The 16,769-nt window shown below is 42.5% G+C and overlaps 1 protein-coding gene across 1 annotated transcript in view; it reads left to right on the top strand.

Annotated features, from left to right (window-relative positions):
- CFAP52 (cilia and flagella associated protein 52) overlaps positions 1 to 16,769 on the top strand; it is a 788,965-nt gene that overhangs the window by 448,143 nt on the left and 324,053 nt on the right. Inside the window, exon 10 of the mRNA XM_044068790.1 lies at positions 8,852 to 8,997. Coding sequence (XP_043924725.1) covers positions 8,852 to 8,997 — 146 coding nt within the window. The remainder of the gene's footprint in view (positions 1 to 8,851; positions 8,998 to 16,769) is intronic.

Here is a 16,769-nt window from a genome sequence, read left to right on the forward strand (position 1 = left end):
TTTTAAATATTGCTCTTACAAACATAGAAAGTCGATAGAATAACTGGTTTTATATTAGCATGAATTTAATGAAGGATATGAAGTCTGAAATTCAAATGTGTCTCATTATTTTCTAACTTCAGTCTTTAATGATTTGCCATTAATTTGCCAGAAAACCACAATTTTATGTAAACATGGACCAAAAATATGAGGCAAAAATCTGGACATTCTGTGAAAATCTGTATAGTTGAGAGGTATACGAACTGCTCTACCTGTTTTCCAAGACACCTGTCATTTTCTCACTGCCAACAGTGTCTCTCATCCATCCATTCCATAACAATCACTGATGTGTCTCTGATGGAAGAAAGAAACACCACTTCATTTCCATTTTAATGACATTCACAAGAGAGAAAAAACAAAACATTGGACAGAAGACCACCTGCAGTTTAGTCAGCATGTTACATGAAGAAATTTAGGAACAGTGCTATCTCTCTACCACATTTTGATAATGTAAGTACAGTGACTTACCCAAAGTAATCCACCTTAGTTTTACACAATAATTCCCTTTCCCTTAGCTTGCCTCCCAAAACAGTAACACTTCCCAATTAACATATCATGTTAAGTTGTCTATCTCGCCTTCATTCTTGCTGGATGGGTTCGGAGCCGACCTCGGCTCCGACTCGGCCACTCTAAAAGCTCGAGAGTTGGTTCCACCGGCTCGAGGCTCCCCTTATATCCCACAATGCTAGGCGAGAGTTACCTCAGATCTCGTTTGCCGCTACAGCTTCGAGGTTGGTTGCTTCTACCGGTTCCTGGTGAGTGTTAGCTTTTTATACAAAAAGTTACTCTTTTTTTCCCCTTTTAACTTTAATTCTTCCTAAATTAGTGTAGGATATAGATCTTTATCCCCGACCCTATTTTTTCCCCGTTTTCTTATTAAAAGAACCGTTGGTTCTTCCCTTGGGCCTTTGGCCTTCCCTAGGGTGTGTTTGTGTAGTTACTTTAACTTTTTTGTGCTTAATTATTAGTATTTTACTAAAATTGTTATTATTTTTAGTATTAATAATTTTTCTGACAGGGTATAACTGTGTGTTTGGGTGTGTGTTAGTGTACACCTGTCAGTTAGGAAAATGTCAAAGGAAGCAAAGGTCTCTGGATTCAAGAAGTGTGATGCGTGCTGTCAGAAAATGTCTCTGACAGACGCTCACACTTCTTGTGTCTATTGTCTGGGGCCTTTGCACCTGCAGGACTCCTGTGCTGTGTGCCATGGCTTCAGCCCCAGGGTCCTGCAGGAGAGAAAAACAAGTTGATTCTGAGAGGCTTGTTAAAACCAGAGGATTCCCTGTCAGTTTCAACAGGAAGCCCTCTAAGGCATCGAGGTCTTCGGCTCCGGCTTCTGAGCCGAGACCTCAGGTTGTTCAACCTTTGCCTTTATCGGCTCCGGCTGGAGCCGATAAGACTCAGTCCACAGTTTCTGTGGCTTCCTCGGCTCCGGCCGGAGCCGAGGTTATCGAGGTACCCGTGTCGGCTCCGACAAGATCTTGAGCCGACAACCAGAAAGAGGTCTAGGTCACCTTCTCTTGGCTCCGTTCATTCGGCTCCAGGATCTCCCCTGCTGTCTGAACGGAGCCAAAGGTCTCATTCCTCTAGGTCATCGAGGCTTTCCGATCATGACCTTCAGAGGGTGGTGAGTCGACTACTTAAGTCCGAGGCACTAGCCCAGATGCTTCAGAGCCCGACTCATCAGTCGGTGCCTGCCCCAGTCCATCAACTCTTTCCTCCTTCGACTCTTTTGAGTTCGGAGCCGGGTCGTGTCGGAACCGAGACTGTGGTCACGGCGGAGCCGAGACAATTGTCTGCGGCTCCGTCGTCGGCTCCGTTTTCTTCCGTTGAGGAATCTCGGCCGGACCTCCTCGTCGGCTCCGAGGGTGAGTGGCATCGGACCCTTGTCCGACCCCTCTCCCTCTCGGTGCTTGGCGCTGGTGAGTTCGGCTCCGACATCGGCCTCGAGCCATCACTGTCGGTGCCGAGGGGGTCCTTAGCTCCTCGGGCGGGGACCTCTGGCTCTGCCTGACAGGGGTGCATTCGAGGTCATGCGGAGTGTGTTAGAGCCTGGCTCTACTCCACAGTCGGCTCCGTCAGCCCCTCCCTCTATGCTGCCTCAGGGTAAGTCGACTCACTCCCTCATCCCGGACCGCAGAGAGCCAGCTCCTCAGGAGCCCCCTTTGGGAATTTCATCCTCTTCCGAGGCCTCTCCTGATTTGGCAAAAGAGCCCCCTCGGAAGAGGAAGTGCAAGAGGAAGCACATTGACTCACCTGAGTCTATCACGTCGGACAGAGATCTGGATGATTCTGAGGGTTCCCCCCGTTCCCCTTCTGAAGATGTCTCATTTGCAGACATTCTGGAGATCCTTAAACAGAGGGGAAATTGGCCAGCCCTCAACCCTTCGGAGGACGAATCTGTGTATCTTGAGGCATTTGGCTCTCGTCCTTCCACCTCCTGGGTGTCCCCCCCCTTCGACCCCCTCATGCAGGTGGTTGCTAAGAAGGCATGGACGGCTCCTGATTCAGTGGACCCCACTCCCAGGAGACCCTCCAAATTCATCACAGCTCCATCAGACAAGCAATTTTTATCAAAAGGAGTTTCTGTGGATGCTATGGTGGTAGCTGCCGCCACAAAGAAGGAACTGGCTGATCCTTCAGTGCCTGTCCATCCACCTAACAAGGAATCTAGGTCCATGGATAGGTACGGAAGCGGATGTTCTCCTCAGCGACATTTACCATGCGTTGCTGAATTACCTGTGCCATTTCACTCGTCTTCAAAGGGACTTGATCAAGGAAGCGAGTGAAATGTTGAAGGACCCTACAGCTGCGGGTTTCCAAGAGAAAATGAACACGCAGCTGGCTATCCTTAATTCCATTTCCAACTCCTCCATGCGCCTCCTCTCTTATGCGGCCGATGGAGCGAGCAGAGCAGGAAGAACAGGGGTAGCCTTACGTAGGCACGCCTGGATGCGGCTATGCAACTTTGCGGAACCTTTCAAGACGTCTTTCACGAACTCCCCTTTTGATGGATCATCTCTTTTTGGTCCTCAAGTGAAAGAAACCCTGACTAGGTGCGAGACTGATGGCAAGACCCTTTCTGCCGTCGGAGTCCGTTTTCGACTCCTTCTAGGCCTTACCCCAAAGGCCAGAAGGGTGGAAAGATGTGGTTCCGTAAACAATCTCAAGGGACTTCGCCTGACGCACAGAGTCGTTTTCCTACCAGAGGCAGAGGTGGGAATAACAATGGTAGACGTCGCCCTAGGGGCAGGGGGGGTCCGCAGAACCAGGGCAATCGGGAAGCCTTTCCTGACAAGCCCTTTCAGCATCCCTGAGGTGTTGCCCGACTGCCCATCTTCGGAGGCAGTCGGGGGAAGATTGTCACTGTACCCAGAAGCCTGGCTATCCCTGACTCAAGACAAATGGGTACAGTCCATCATTTCGAAGGCTATTCTATCCCCTTTCTTCGTTTTCCAAATCAGTCAAAAAATCCCTTCCAGATGTTCCACCGCTCAAAGGGATATAGCAGCTTTGGAAATTTCAAAACTGCTTGCAAAAGAGCAATTCAGCCAGTGTCAGCAGACCAACAAGGATCCGGAATCTACTCAAGGTTCTTTTTAGTTCCAAAGAAAACAGGGGACTGGAGACCAATTTTGGATCTCAGTATCTTGAACAGATCAGTCAAGAAAACAAGATTTCGATGGTCACGCTGCAATCCATTCTTCCCCTATTGGGAAAAGGAAACTGGATGTGCTCTATAGACCTTCAGGATGCGTACTATCACATAAAAATGAACAGACGCTCCAGAAGATTCCTCCGCTTCAGGCTGGGAACCAGTCATTTTCAATTCAGGGCCCTGCCCTTTGGTCTCACCACTGCCCCCCGGGTGTTTACCAAATGCATGGCAGTGGTAGCTTCTCACCTGAGACGACAAGGATTCCAGGTGTTTCCATATTTGGACGACTGGCTTCTCACAGCTCCCACCAAGCATCTCCTTCTGATGGCCAGAGATTATACTTTTCGCGTTTGTCAAAAACTGGGTATTTCAATAAATTGCGAAAAGTCTGTTTTGTCGCCTTGTCGTACTATTACCTACATAGGCGCAAATTTAGATACTATAAACATGTCTGCAACGCTAACGAACCAAAGGATATCAGACATTCACAAATTGGTGTCACTTCTTCTCAACAACAACAGAGCCAAAGCCAGGTTAGTTCTAAAGGTGTTGGGAATCATGGCAGTGGCCATACCTCTCCTCCCATTGGCCAGATACCACATGCGGATCCTTCAGTGGATGCTTTTTTCTCAATGGTCATACCAGGAACTTCCAATGTCTCACACCATTATGATCACGCAAGCATGCAAAAAGCATCTCATGTGGTGGATGTCTTCCCCCCAGCTCCTGTCGGGAAGACCATTTGTTCCACCTCCTCCGGTTGCTACTCTGACAACGGATGCCTCCCTGATCGGGTGGGGGGGGCATTATCAGGGCAGGACAGTCCAGGGCACATGGCAACCAAACGAATGCCACTTGCACATAAATGTTCTGGAGATGAGAGCAGTGCTTTTAGCGTTGCAAGCCCTTCAAGACTCTCTTCCCTTGGGAACGATTGCAATCCAGACAGACAATATGTCTGTAGTGTGGTACATCAACAAACAAGGCGGAACCAGATCATACCCCTGTGTCGAGAAGCACTCAGACTGTGGCAATGGGCGATTTCTTCTCAGCGTTTTCTGATAGCAACGCACATCCCGGAAGTCCAATCACATTGCGGACAAGTTGAGCAGAGCTATACTCATGCCTCACGAGTGGTCTCTGAAAGACTCTGTAGTGAGAGAGATATTTCTCAAGTGGGGTCAGCCTTGCTGCGATCTTTTTGCTACTCCCCAAAACAGCAAGTGCAGAGAATACTTCACTCTATTCCCTTTACCAGGCCAACCCAGCAGAGACGCTCTAGTCCAAGTTTGGCCCCGGGACTTCTGTATGCATTTCCTCCTTTCCTCTGATCTCTCAAGTAATACAGAAAGCTATCGCTCAGAAGGCCTCATTGATCCTCATTGCTCCTTACTGGCCTCGACAAGTGTGGTTCCCCTTTCTACATCGTTTTCTCTTGGAGCGACCGTGGCATCTGGACCTAGTTCCAGATCTTTTGATCCACCAGTCGGGTCAGTTTCATCGCTCCCTCCCCTCTCTGAACCTCACTGCTTGGTTCCTCCAGTTCCAACCGTAGCCAGGCTTCCTCAATTATCTCACTCGGTTAGAGATATATTGATAGCTTCCCATAAATCTTCCACTCAAAAGATTTATTTGAGTAAGTGTAATCGCTTCTCATATTGGGCACAAGGAAAGGACATAGATCCTTTCACCGCTTCCATCCAACTAGTCCTTGATTTTCTAGCTGAACTCTTCCATGCAGGTTCATCTCCATCTACTCTTAAGGTTCAATTGGCAGCTATTTCTAATTTTCATGTGGGCATTTCTGAATCTGCCCTAATGTCCCACAAACTTTGCAAAGCCTTTTTGAAAGGAGTTTTTCTTCTCAGACCTCCTATAAGAAATCCTCCTTCTCCTTGGGACCTAAATTTAGTTCTTGCTTCTTTGATTCTTTCCCCTTTCGAACCTGCAGCTTCATGTTCCTTGAAATTATTATCATGGAAAACTCTCTTTCTGGTGGCTATCACATCAGCTAGAAGAATTTCAGAACTTCAAGCACTCAGTTATCGTTCTCCTTATCTTTTGTTCCATAAGGACAGAGTTTCCTTACGAACTAACCCGTCCTTTTTGCCTAAGGTGGTTTCAACATCAAATCTAAACCAAAGCATTGACCTCCTGTCTTTTTCCCAGAGTATTCAAATAGGTCTGAACAAAAATTACACTGCCTGGATGTTCATCGTCAATTAAGGTACTACTTGGACAGGACGAAACAATTCAGAAAATCTGATCAGCTGTTTGTCTCCTATGCGGAAAGCAGAAAAGGACTTCCAGTTTCAAAGGTATCATTATCCAGATGGCTAACGTCTCTGATTACCCTTGTTTATGAGATTAGACACCAAAAACTGCCTAATAAACCTAAAGCCCATTCCACCAGAGCTTTGGCTACTTCTTTAGCCTTCCAAGACAGACTGCCTATTGACACCATTTGTGCAGCGGCTACTTGGGCTACTCCTCACACTTTTATTTCCCATTATAAGTTGGATTTAGCTTCTAGGCATAGAGCTAATTTTGGTTCCACTGTTCTCAGGAGTCTGTTCCGTTAGGCCACCCAGGACAAGGTGCTAGGGGCGCGGTCCCATCCAGCAAGAATGAAGGCGAGATAGACAACTTAACATATAGAAGTTATGTTCTTACCATAACGTTCCATGTTAGTTGTCTTCTTCTCGCCTTCTTCTTCGTCCCACCCTCCTTCCCCCTGGCCTGGACAGACCTAGAGGAGTTGTGATCGTGACCTCTCTTTCTACCACCTCTTTCTTAGTCATATGCTATTGTGCATATTTCTTATTTCAGGATGTAGGTCACCCTTTTCTTCCTGCTGTTAGAGGTGGATTCTATTTACAGTTATACTGTTATTGATATAAGCTGGGTTAGCTTACAAACGAGATCTGAGGTAACTCTCGCCTAGCATTGTGGGATATAAGGGGAGCCTCGAGCCGGTGGAACCAACTCTCGAGCTTTTAGAGTGGCCGAGTCGGAGCCGAGGTCGGCTCCGAACCCATCCAGCAAGAAGAAGGCGAGAAGAAGACAACTAACATGGAACGTTATGGTAAGAACATAACTTCTATTTTTACCTTTGAGAGTGACATCTGAGTTCTGGCTCATTTGTATTCAATCAACAACTTCCTACTTGGCATGAGCACACCAACACCTGCCCATAGCACAGGAAATCACATACAGTCAGGCAATTAGCAGGAAGAGTTGTGAAAACGCAACAAACACGGCTAAGCAGTAATGGTTCTGTTACTATGTTAACAGAAGTGTTAACACAATAAACAGAACAGTTACTGCTTAGCCATGCTGAAGTTTGGTTTTGCAGTGTTTTCACACTTAGCATGAAGAGACCAGGATATTTATTTAGTAAGAACATTTACATCCCACCAGGAAATCATGGATTGCACTTTGTGAAAGGCTGCCTTAGAGTACACTCAAAAGTTGCATCAAATTGAAAAATTAAAAGGAAAGTCATAAATGAGCCTGATAACTGACACATTTAAAAACAGTTTACCTCATGGTGCAAGATTTTGAAGAATAAGAAGTCTTTTTCAACACCCTTCAGTTTGCAAATGGTTTGATGTAGACAGATTTAAATTCATAACTTTCAGATTTGGATATAATCATACTGGGTATTATTAAATTGAATGCAATCAGAATTTGTGTAACAGAAGAAAAGGAAAGGCATGACAAGAAGGAAGCAAATTATTTGCATAATCCAATCCGTAAAATATACAGAAAATAACAAATAATGTAAGGAAATCAATGTTGTAGTGCTGGTATTTATATCCTGGAAAAAAAACAAATTTGAAGTTAAGTGATGATTGCTCGCCAAAAACATCTTTCAGGCTTGTTTCACTGAATCAGTTTCATCATGTCATTAAAATGCAAATGTTTCAAATGTCTTGATTTTAAATTCCAATTACTATCAAGTATAGCAGACCTTTTTTGGAAGATGGAGTTGTGCCCTCCTGATATATGCAAAATCTGTAAGGTGATTACACCTCTGTGTATGTAAGCTATATGTAACTGGTGTGCGAGGCTTGTAGACCTCTAACCATATTGCACACTTGCATTTCACTAGCACCATATAAATTCAAAACTTTTAAACAATTATATGTTCAACAAATCCCAGTACTGATGTGTTCATATCAATAAATTCTAACAGCATTCTTCTCTGGTTGAATAACAAGTCTACTTTCCAGTTTTAGTGACACAAATTGGAATTATAGAAATGGGGAATGGACAAAAAAAATGAAACTATCTGCAATGGTTATGTAGCACCATTTTGAACTACATGGCTTCAAATGATGGGATCCTGGTCTCTGTACTGAGAACCAGATCCTATAAGGAATAGAATGTGTTTAATTCTTTGCTTTTTTTTTATCTCTCTGAACATTGCTTTTTCCACTATTTATGGCATATGTTTGGTGGTGGAAATTGTGAAACCCAGAACTATGGGATTTTATGAATGAATGAATTATGGGTTTTACAAATATAGTTCCCATGTGGAGTTTTCTCTTATTTCAAAATGCAGTGACCTTGGAAGTAACATTTTCAGAGATCAAAGATAGTGTTGCCAAAGTAAGAGGCATGACACCTTCTGCAATCAGTTTTTATGTTGTTTCTTTTTTCACAAATACTCTGTTGCAGGGTTATTTTTAGTTATTGTGGCACTATATTTCTGACAGGAGGCTGCTTTTTCAGGTGTCAGGGCTGTAGCCATTATCACATCAGTTGTTGATGTACAACAGATTTTGTAGCTTCCTTGCCTCACTGAAAATAAGATATACCTTTACAAATTAAGCAATTTTGCTATGCAGTTGGCTTAATCCATGTATCTGCATTTTTGATGAAACAGTGAATATTTGCCAAGAAAATTAATTATATAAACAATCATATGATATTTCTACTTTACATTATTTTAAATAAACAACACACATGTAACAAAAATGTTTCACATCTTTCAAATATTTTTGTTTAAATTGTTTAAATTTTACATGTACTTTCTTTAAACATTTAAAAATAATTATGGGAAAATATATATCTCTCTACCTGCCTTAAAAACCTTCTGACATGGGTATTAAAAGTATTCCTTTCTGGTTTATAATTGCCTTTCTCTAGCTTGGAATGATGGAAAGATCCGTGCTTTCACTCCTGAAAGTGGTCGCCCAATGTATACCATAAATAATGCACACAGTATGGGAGTAACTGCTGTTGCTACTACAAGTGACTCCAGAAAGATAATCAGTGGAGGTGGAGAAGGGCAGGTACTGCAAAAAATTTTGTATGTAAATGACATTTGAAATGTAAAACGTGGCTTGTATTTAGTTTATTAGCAATTCAAATACAAAGTTGTATGTTGAACTTCTGCTGATTTACATCATGTTACCCTTCATACTGTTGTAACCACTGCATAGCAATGTTATACTTCAGAATTTTAGTCCATAGCATGTGGCAGGGCACATTTTATCATAGGATTCAGTGTTGACTTTTCCATCTGTGCTTTTTGTGGTATGTTGGATTGGACTGGTTCCACTACTGGCAATTTTCAGACTTTGGATTCAAAGCTCAGGCTTCTCCTCCCTTCCCATAATCCCCCTCCACCCTCACTGTTTCTCAGATCTCATTTTCCACCTGAAGCAGTCAGACGTGATCTTGAGGGTTATTGCTCTCAGTGGTAATTTCTAGTTATGGTAATCAAATACATTGCTATTTTTTGTTCTTTCAGCTTTGAGATATACTTTTTTGTCTTTTATTGTTTGGGTTACATTAATCTTTGCTAGTGTGTTTGCTATGCTTTCTGTTAGCAGTAATCTGTGTGGTTGCTTATAGCTTATATTTTTTCAGTTATAGTTTATAGTTAATACTCTCATTTGTGTGTGTAATTTGTGAAATGGCTGACAAGGCTACTGGATTTAAAAAATGCTCTGCCTGTGAGCATAAAATTCTTCTCCATTATCTGCATACTAAAAACATCTATTGCTTGGTGACTTGCTCTTTGGAAGAAGACTATGATATTTGTTTGTACTTTGTGCCATGGGCCCTTTCTGATCACTATTCAAAATTAGTTCTTAAAGGACTTCTCTCTGCCACTGCAGGAGAATCGGCTTCATCTCAGAGCTCCCCACGTGTCAAGAAGACTTTGGAGAGGCCTCATGAGAGATCATAAAGAGGGCTCTAAGGATAAAGATAAGGAAAAGGGAAGAGAGACAGACAAAGAGAAGGACAAGTCAAAACATGTGTCAAAATATTTGAGGAAAAGACCTCCAGATCTGTCAGATATCACTGGTCATTCACCAAAAGTAGCTAAACCTTTGGGTCTTTCAGCTTTCCTTCTGTTTGAGTTGGATCCAATTCAGATCCCTTCACTAATGCCTACAGTTTTATCTTGGATCTGTGTTTCTCTCCAGAGCTAACCCCATCATACATCTGATCTCCTACCCTGCATTCAGAGAGAACTTTCCTTAGTTCCTCCAGGCCACCTTCGATATCTTCATCTCTCAGGTCCATGTGGTCATTGACGAGCCTTTTGGAAGCAGACATGGAAAGGATAATGTGGAAGTTTCTTAGGATACAGATCCAGATGAGGGTCCTTCCCACTGCTCATGCTCCAGGGATACTGGGACCACACCTCTCCTGGTTTTTCCTTCCCTGATCTGACCTTCAGATTAGATGATTTTGGATCCAATCATTTCTCGAGTGGTCCTTCTGTAGGAGCCAGTAGTATGGATGTCTTCAGCTCTGACAGTAATTCTCACCTGCTTAACTTCCACAGCATCGGATCTCAGAGGCCCATAGTTGAAAGCTTGTTGCTGGGGCATGGGAGTTATGGTTGACTCAAAGGTTGTCAGAGTCATTCCTTTACCGCAGCCTCCCAACTCTTGATGGATTAGCTCCCTTGGCTTTGTGTCTGAGCCAGGACATATCTTGTGGGAGACTATTTTCTGGGTTCTTGGATCATAAGAGAGCTCTTTTGGGACCAGCTTCAACTTTAACATTCAGAGCATTTGAAAAGGCTGTCTCCATTTAGAGAGAAGTGGAGTTTTGCCTTCATTCAAATCCATCCTGACCCTTTCTGGTTTCTGGAGTTTTGATTCCACATCATATTCTCTCTCTGGGGCATTACGCTCCAACTGGTCTTAGACCAAGTTTGCAGGGTGAGCTTCCCTGTCTGTTTCTGAGAAATGATTCCCCTCTTGGAAGAGCACAGAAAGCACTCATGTAAAAGGAGGCATTTGGACTTCTCATAGGAGTTACTCACCAATGATACCAACCTTGATGAAAGTTGAAGGGTCCCTGAGGTCCATCTTAGAGGATGTCTCCTTTGGGGACATTCTGTAGTTCTTAGAGAAAGAGAGAGCTGGTCCATCAATGCCCCATCCAGGTGGAGTCCATGTTTTTCTGACCTTTGGAACTGGCCCATCTACTTCCTAGGTGATCCTTCTTGCAGAAGAATTGATAGAACTTGAATCCCAGTAAGCATAGAAGGAGCTGAATGTATTGGAGCCCATTCATCAGAAACCCAACAAGACTTTGCTTTTCCTCTGTGACAGACCACACTGGAGCAAGGTGCCTGTGGTAGATACTATCATAGTAGTAGTAGCAGCCACAAAGAAAGAACTCTCTAAGGAGATTTCTTTGCTCCATCCACCAAACAGGGAGTCTTGGGCCCTGAATAGATTTGGAAAGTGCGTTTATGCATTAGCTACATTTGCTTTACATGTGCTGAACTATATTGCCCACTTAACAGGATTTTAGAGGGATTTGACCAAAGAGCTCTCAAAATCTCTTTCTCTCAGGTTCCATGATAGTAGAATCCTGTAAAATGCTACCATTCATAGTTGGTGACCATTTAATCCACCATGAATGTGCCCATGTGCTTGTTGTACAACACAGGAGATGGCACATCCTTAGCAGCAGGCACTGACATTGCTATATGCTGACATGCCTGGATGTGTCTCTGTGATTTTGCAGGGAACATCAAAATGTCTTTGATGGGTCTACCTTCTTTGGGCCCATGGTTAAGGACACAATCACAAGTAGTGAGCAAGACAGCAAAACACTGTATGCTGTCAGCATCCACTTCTCCATCCCACAAAGGTCCTTCTCTTGGAAACAAAAGGGTGGGAAATGATTATAGTTCCAAAAGTGTCAAGGTATTGAGCAGGACACAACTGGAGACAACCACCTCAGGGGCATAACAGAGGTTGTCCCAGATGCAAAGGTAGACTGCAACATCAAACATTTTGAGATCCTTTTACTGACAAACTTTTCTAGTGTTACTGAAAGGTTGCCTGACTGGTGCACTCGGGAAGCAGTTTGGAGCGCTTATCTCTGCACTCTCACGCTTGATTGACAATCACTCTAAATTCATGGTGCTAAAAATAATAACCAGAGGCTACTACATTCCCTTTCATTCACCCCCAGAGCTGACAAAAAGAAGCCTTTCTGGTGTACCATCCCCACAGAGAAAGGCAGCAGCCCTAAAGATTGCAAGACAGGTAGAAAGAGTCCTCTAAGAGGGCCATTCAGACCAGCAAGGATCTGGAGTCTTCTCAATATTCTTTTTGTTTTCAACAAAAAAAATGGGGATCTCAGATTCATTCTGGGCCTCAACTAGTTAAATAAGTTTGTGAGACAGACTATTTTCCATATGATCACGGGTCAGTCCATATTGCCTTTTCTGAGGAAGAATGACTGGATGTGCTCAGTGGACCTTCAGGATGCCTACTTCCACATCAAAATAGTGAGGCAGTCCATAAGGTTCCTTTGATTTTGGCTGAGAGACAGTAATTTCCAATTCAGAGTGCTGCCCTTTGGACTCAACATAGCCCCCCCAGGATGTTCACCAAGTGTATGTCAGTGGTAGCAGCACATCTCAGGCCGTGGGGATTCTGGATGTTCCCTTCCCTACCACAAATAATCTGTTAATCCAAGCCAAGAATGTATTTCTTTAGTTGTGCTCAGACCTAGGAATTACAATAAGCCCAGAAAATCCTAGCTAAAGCCAGTCCCAACCATAGAGTTCATACAATGCCACCAGGACACCATGTCACAGATAGTTAAACTCCCAATGTTAAGGTTAGTCAGTCTGCACCAACAAGCTTTACAAGTTCTGTCTCACAAGGATTCCCCAGAGAGATCCTTCATCTTTTGTTTTAGGTGGTAGCATCCATCACTCTTGGTCCTTATGTCAGGATCCACATGATGGTATTACAATGGATTCTGTCATGTCAGTGGTCCATTCTTCATTATTCAATGCACTTTCCTGTCAAACTCATTAGGATTTGCAGAGGACATATTCAATGGTGTCTAAGTTATCCTCTGGTTTGTTTAGGCCATCCTTTCATTCTTCCTGCCCAGGAGCCACTGCGACCATAACACATGCTTTCTAGATGGGGAGGGGGCATTTTGAAGGGAAGGCTGTCCAAGGCATATGGTCTCTGACAGGTGCCAATCTTCATATCAGTGTTCTGAAGATGAGGGCAGTCCTCCTAGCATTGAAGAACTTCCAGGACTCATTCCTTACAGGTGAGATCTCTATTCAGGCAGACAGCATATTGGTAGTCTCTTAGATCAATAAACCGGGAGGAACCCACATGCATCCATTGTGCTGAGATGCCATGAGTGTTTGGCCATGGGCAGTGCCTTCCCACTGCTTTCAGATTGCAACTCATGTCTCACAGAAGTCCAATGTACTAACAGACAAGTTGAGAAAATCAGTCCTTCTACCCCATGAGTAGTCTCTCGATCAAAAAGGAGCTACCATGATCTTCAGAAGCTGGGACCAGCCTTGTTGTGACCTGTTTGTGACCCCTTCCAGCACCAAATGCAGCAGCTTCTTTGTCCTGATTCCTCAAAAGGGGCAGTCCCTGATGGACTCCTTGGTCCACATTTGGCCCATGGATCTCCATTATGCATATCCCCAACCCCACTGATAACCAGATTTCTCCAGTAAGCAGCCTGGTGCAAGGTGAAGGTGATTTTTATCACCTCCTTCTGGCCTGCACAAGTATGGTTCCCTTTCCTGTGGCCTCATCTGGTTTTCCAACATGGGTGCTGACCTCCTATCTGGATCTGATGTCTCACACATCCGGCAAGCCTTACCTAGACATCAAATCCTTGAAAATGTCCACTTGGTTTCTCCACTTCCAGCGATGGCCATAAATTTCAGGGTCTCACCAAGTGTTATTTGCATCTTATCTTCAACTCAGAAACCATCTACCAGAAGCAGATGGAAGAAGTTTTGTATCTGGGCATCAACCAAAGGTTAAGGCCCTTTCTGTGTTCCTTTACCATCTATGCTAGAAGTCATCATAGGTCTTTTTCAGTAGAAAGACAGCTCCTCCACAATTAAAGTCTATGTGCAGATATCTCAAATTTTCATATAAGTGAAGACCAGACCAATATTGCATCTGTCAAACTCTCAAATTCCTTTTTAAGAGGTACCTTTCTTCTTCATCCCACTTTGAGTGACCCTTGTCCACCTTGTAATATTGCTATTTTACTTCATGCCTTGAAAGAACCCTCATTTAAACAGCTACAATGGATCAGAAATTCTTATCACTGAAAACCTGTTTTTAGTGGCTATTACTTTGCCAAGGAGCTGCAAGCCTTTTCTTGTAAACCACCATATTTGACCTTTCAAAAGACTGGGTATCTCTTCAAACAAACTCTAATTTTCTTCCCAAGGTTTATATCTGTATTGTCCTTGAACCAGATTATTCTTCTACCTGTACTCTTTCTTAATTTCTCAAATGGTATCTTTTACATTTACTGTATGTTCATTGACAATTTCATTTCTGTTTGCATCATACAAAATATTTCAGAAAATCTGACCAACTGTTTATTTCCTTTTCTAAGAAAAGACTAGGGATCAGTGCCACCAAGCTCACTCTCTCTAAGTGGTTGTCCAAGTGCATCATTTTTGTCTTAAGAGAAAGGGACTTTCATTGCCTATCAAGCAAAAAGCGCATTCCACAAAAGTAGTAGCAACCTCTCAGCTTTTTTCTCTGGAGTAGCTGCTGATGAAAGTTGTGCTATGGGTTCTACAGATGACTCTTTTGTTTCCCATTACAAGCTAGACCTACAGTCTAGGTCTAGGGATTAATTTGGCTCTACCATTGTCTGAAGCACCTCCTAGGATCTGTAGTAGCTGGGGACTCTGTCCTATAATTTGGGATAGACTAAAAAGACAACATTAGATACACAAGCCATGTATTTAGCATAATTCTAGAGCCATGTTGTCTTTTTCTGTCCATCTTAACCTTCCGTCCCTCCATTTCCCATCCAAATCGTCACTTTTCTTCTTAGGCTCTAGACTGACCAAACCGGACTTATCCAAAGCCTTATCACATTTACAGTCCTTGACTGCAGTTCATGGTCATTCCTTGTTATTTCTTCTTATAAGGGGCTTTTGCTGATCACTCTGTATAGGAAGACAAACTCATTCTGAGGAACTGTGAGGGTGGAGTGGGATTATGGGAAGGGGGAAGGAGCCTGAAGCTTGGATGTAAAGTCTGAAAGTTGATAACACCTAACATATAGTTGGATCCAACATACACACAATTTGAGATGGACAGAAAAAGGCAACCTGTATCTAGCATTATAGTAAGTACATAACTTTTGTTTCTAAGCTAACTGCATTTTCACTTGTGGCCTTATGATACCTGCAAAATGTTTGTAAAAAGTATATTATAATGTTCGAGAATAGACACATTACACAGGCATGTTGTTCATTGTTCAGAATTTGTTCTGCAATTCCCAGCTGCCAAATGAGCACATGGCATGCATTCTGTTACTAACTACATAAGCTGCTAAAGCTGTAAGCCACTATCATTCAGCATCCCTCTGTTTCTAATAATAAAATCTCCAATACTATATAGCATTACTGTATGTAGACTTTTAGACTTTAAAATGTTGTCATTAATTATGGATAAAACATGTCATGGCCAATACATTGAAATAACTAAATACATATGTTTGTTTGTGTGTGTGTGTGTGTGTGTGTGTGTGTGTGTGTGTGTGTGTGTGTATATATATATATATATATATATATATATATATATATATATACACACACACACACACACACACACACACATATATTTACTATTAAAATCTGGAAAGTCAAAATAATTTTCAAAGAGTTGAAAATAAATGTTGAATTCAATATTTTAAAGTGTTATAATTGTCAAATGCTTATTTTCTAATAGCATTTAGATAATTAATATCAATATACACGAATTAGTACTTCAAAGCACTGATGTGGTCTTTTGTAGTCACCACAAGTATTTACAGTTTTGCAGGGGGGCAAGCCCCTCTGAACCCCCCCCCCATCCCCTGCAAATTATATATTCCAACTCCAAGATCTCACTACAGTGAGGAAAAGGGTAAAATTCCCAATCGCCATGTATTGTGATCTGTTATCAGAACATAGAATGCACATTAGCGAATGTACACTTCCATTCGCTACTATGTATTCAGACATTTCCAGAACAACATTACGGAAACTTGGAAAGACACATTCATTCATTCCAGTTTTGCGTGTGTGTGTGTGTGTGTGTGTGTGTGTGTGTGTGTGTGTGTGTGTGTGTGTGTGTGTGTGTGTGTATATATATATATATAGAGATATACATATATATATATATATATATATATATATATATATGTATGCATATATATATTTTTTAATTTGTCAGTTTATATACACATGCAGTGTTCCTTTCTCTGGCTTCTTAATGGACTTCTCTGACAATTCAGCTTTCTTCTCTGGGATACTTTGATTAGAATTATCAACATTACATTTTTGACTAATTTCAGTATTCTTCTCTTAATAATATTTTAATTCTGAGATCTTGCTCTGTACTCTCATCTTTGCATTGCAGATTTGTTGTCTTGATTAGATGCCTGCAGTTTCAGCTTGTTTTCTCAGACAAAAGTAGGACCATAAAATTATGATGGCTTGTGCCTTGTCCTTTGATGTCATTTTTAGGCTCTGTATTCTCACTTCATCACTTTTATATAATTTGACAAAACA

Source organism: Protopterus annectens, chromosome 4.part0, assembly GCF_019279795.1.
Source record: "Protopterus annectens isolate FY-2018-M chromosome 4.part0, PAN1.0, whole genome shotgun sequence".
Lineage (NCBI taxonomy): Eukaryota > Metazoa > Chordata > Ceratodontiformes > Protopteridae > Protopterus > Protopterus annectens.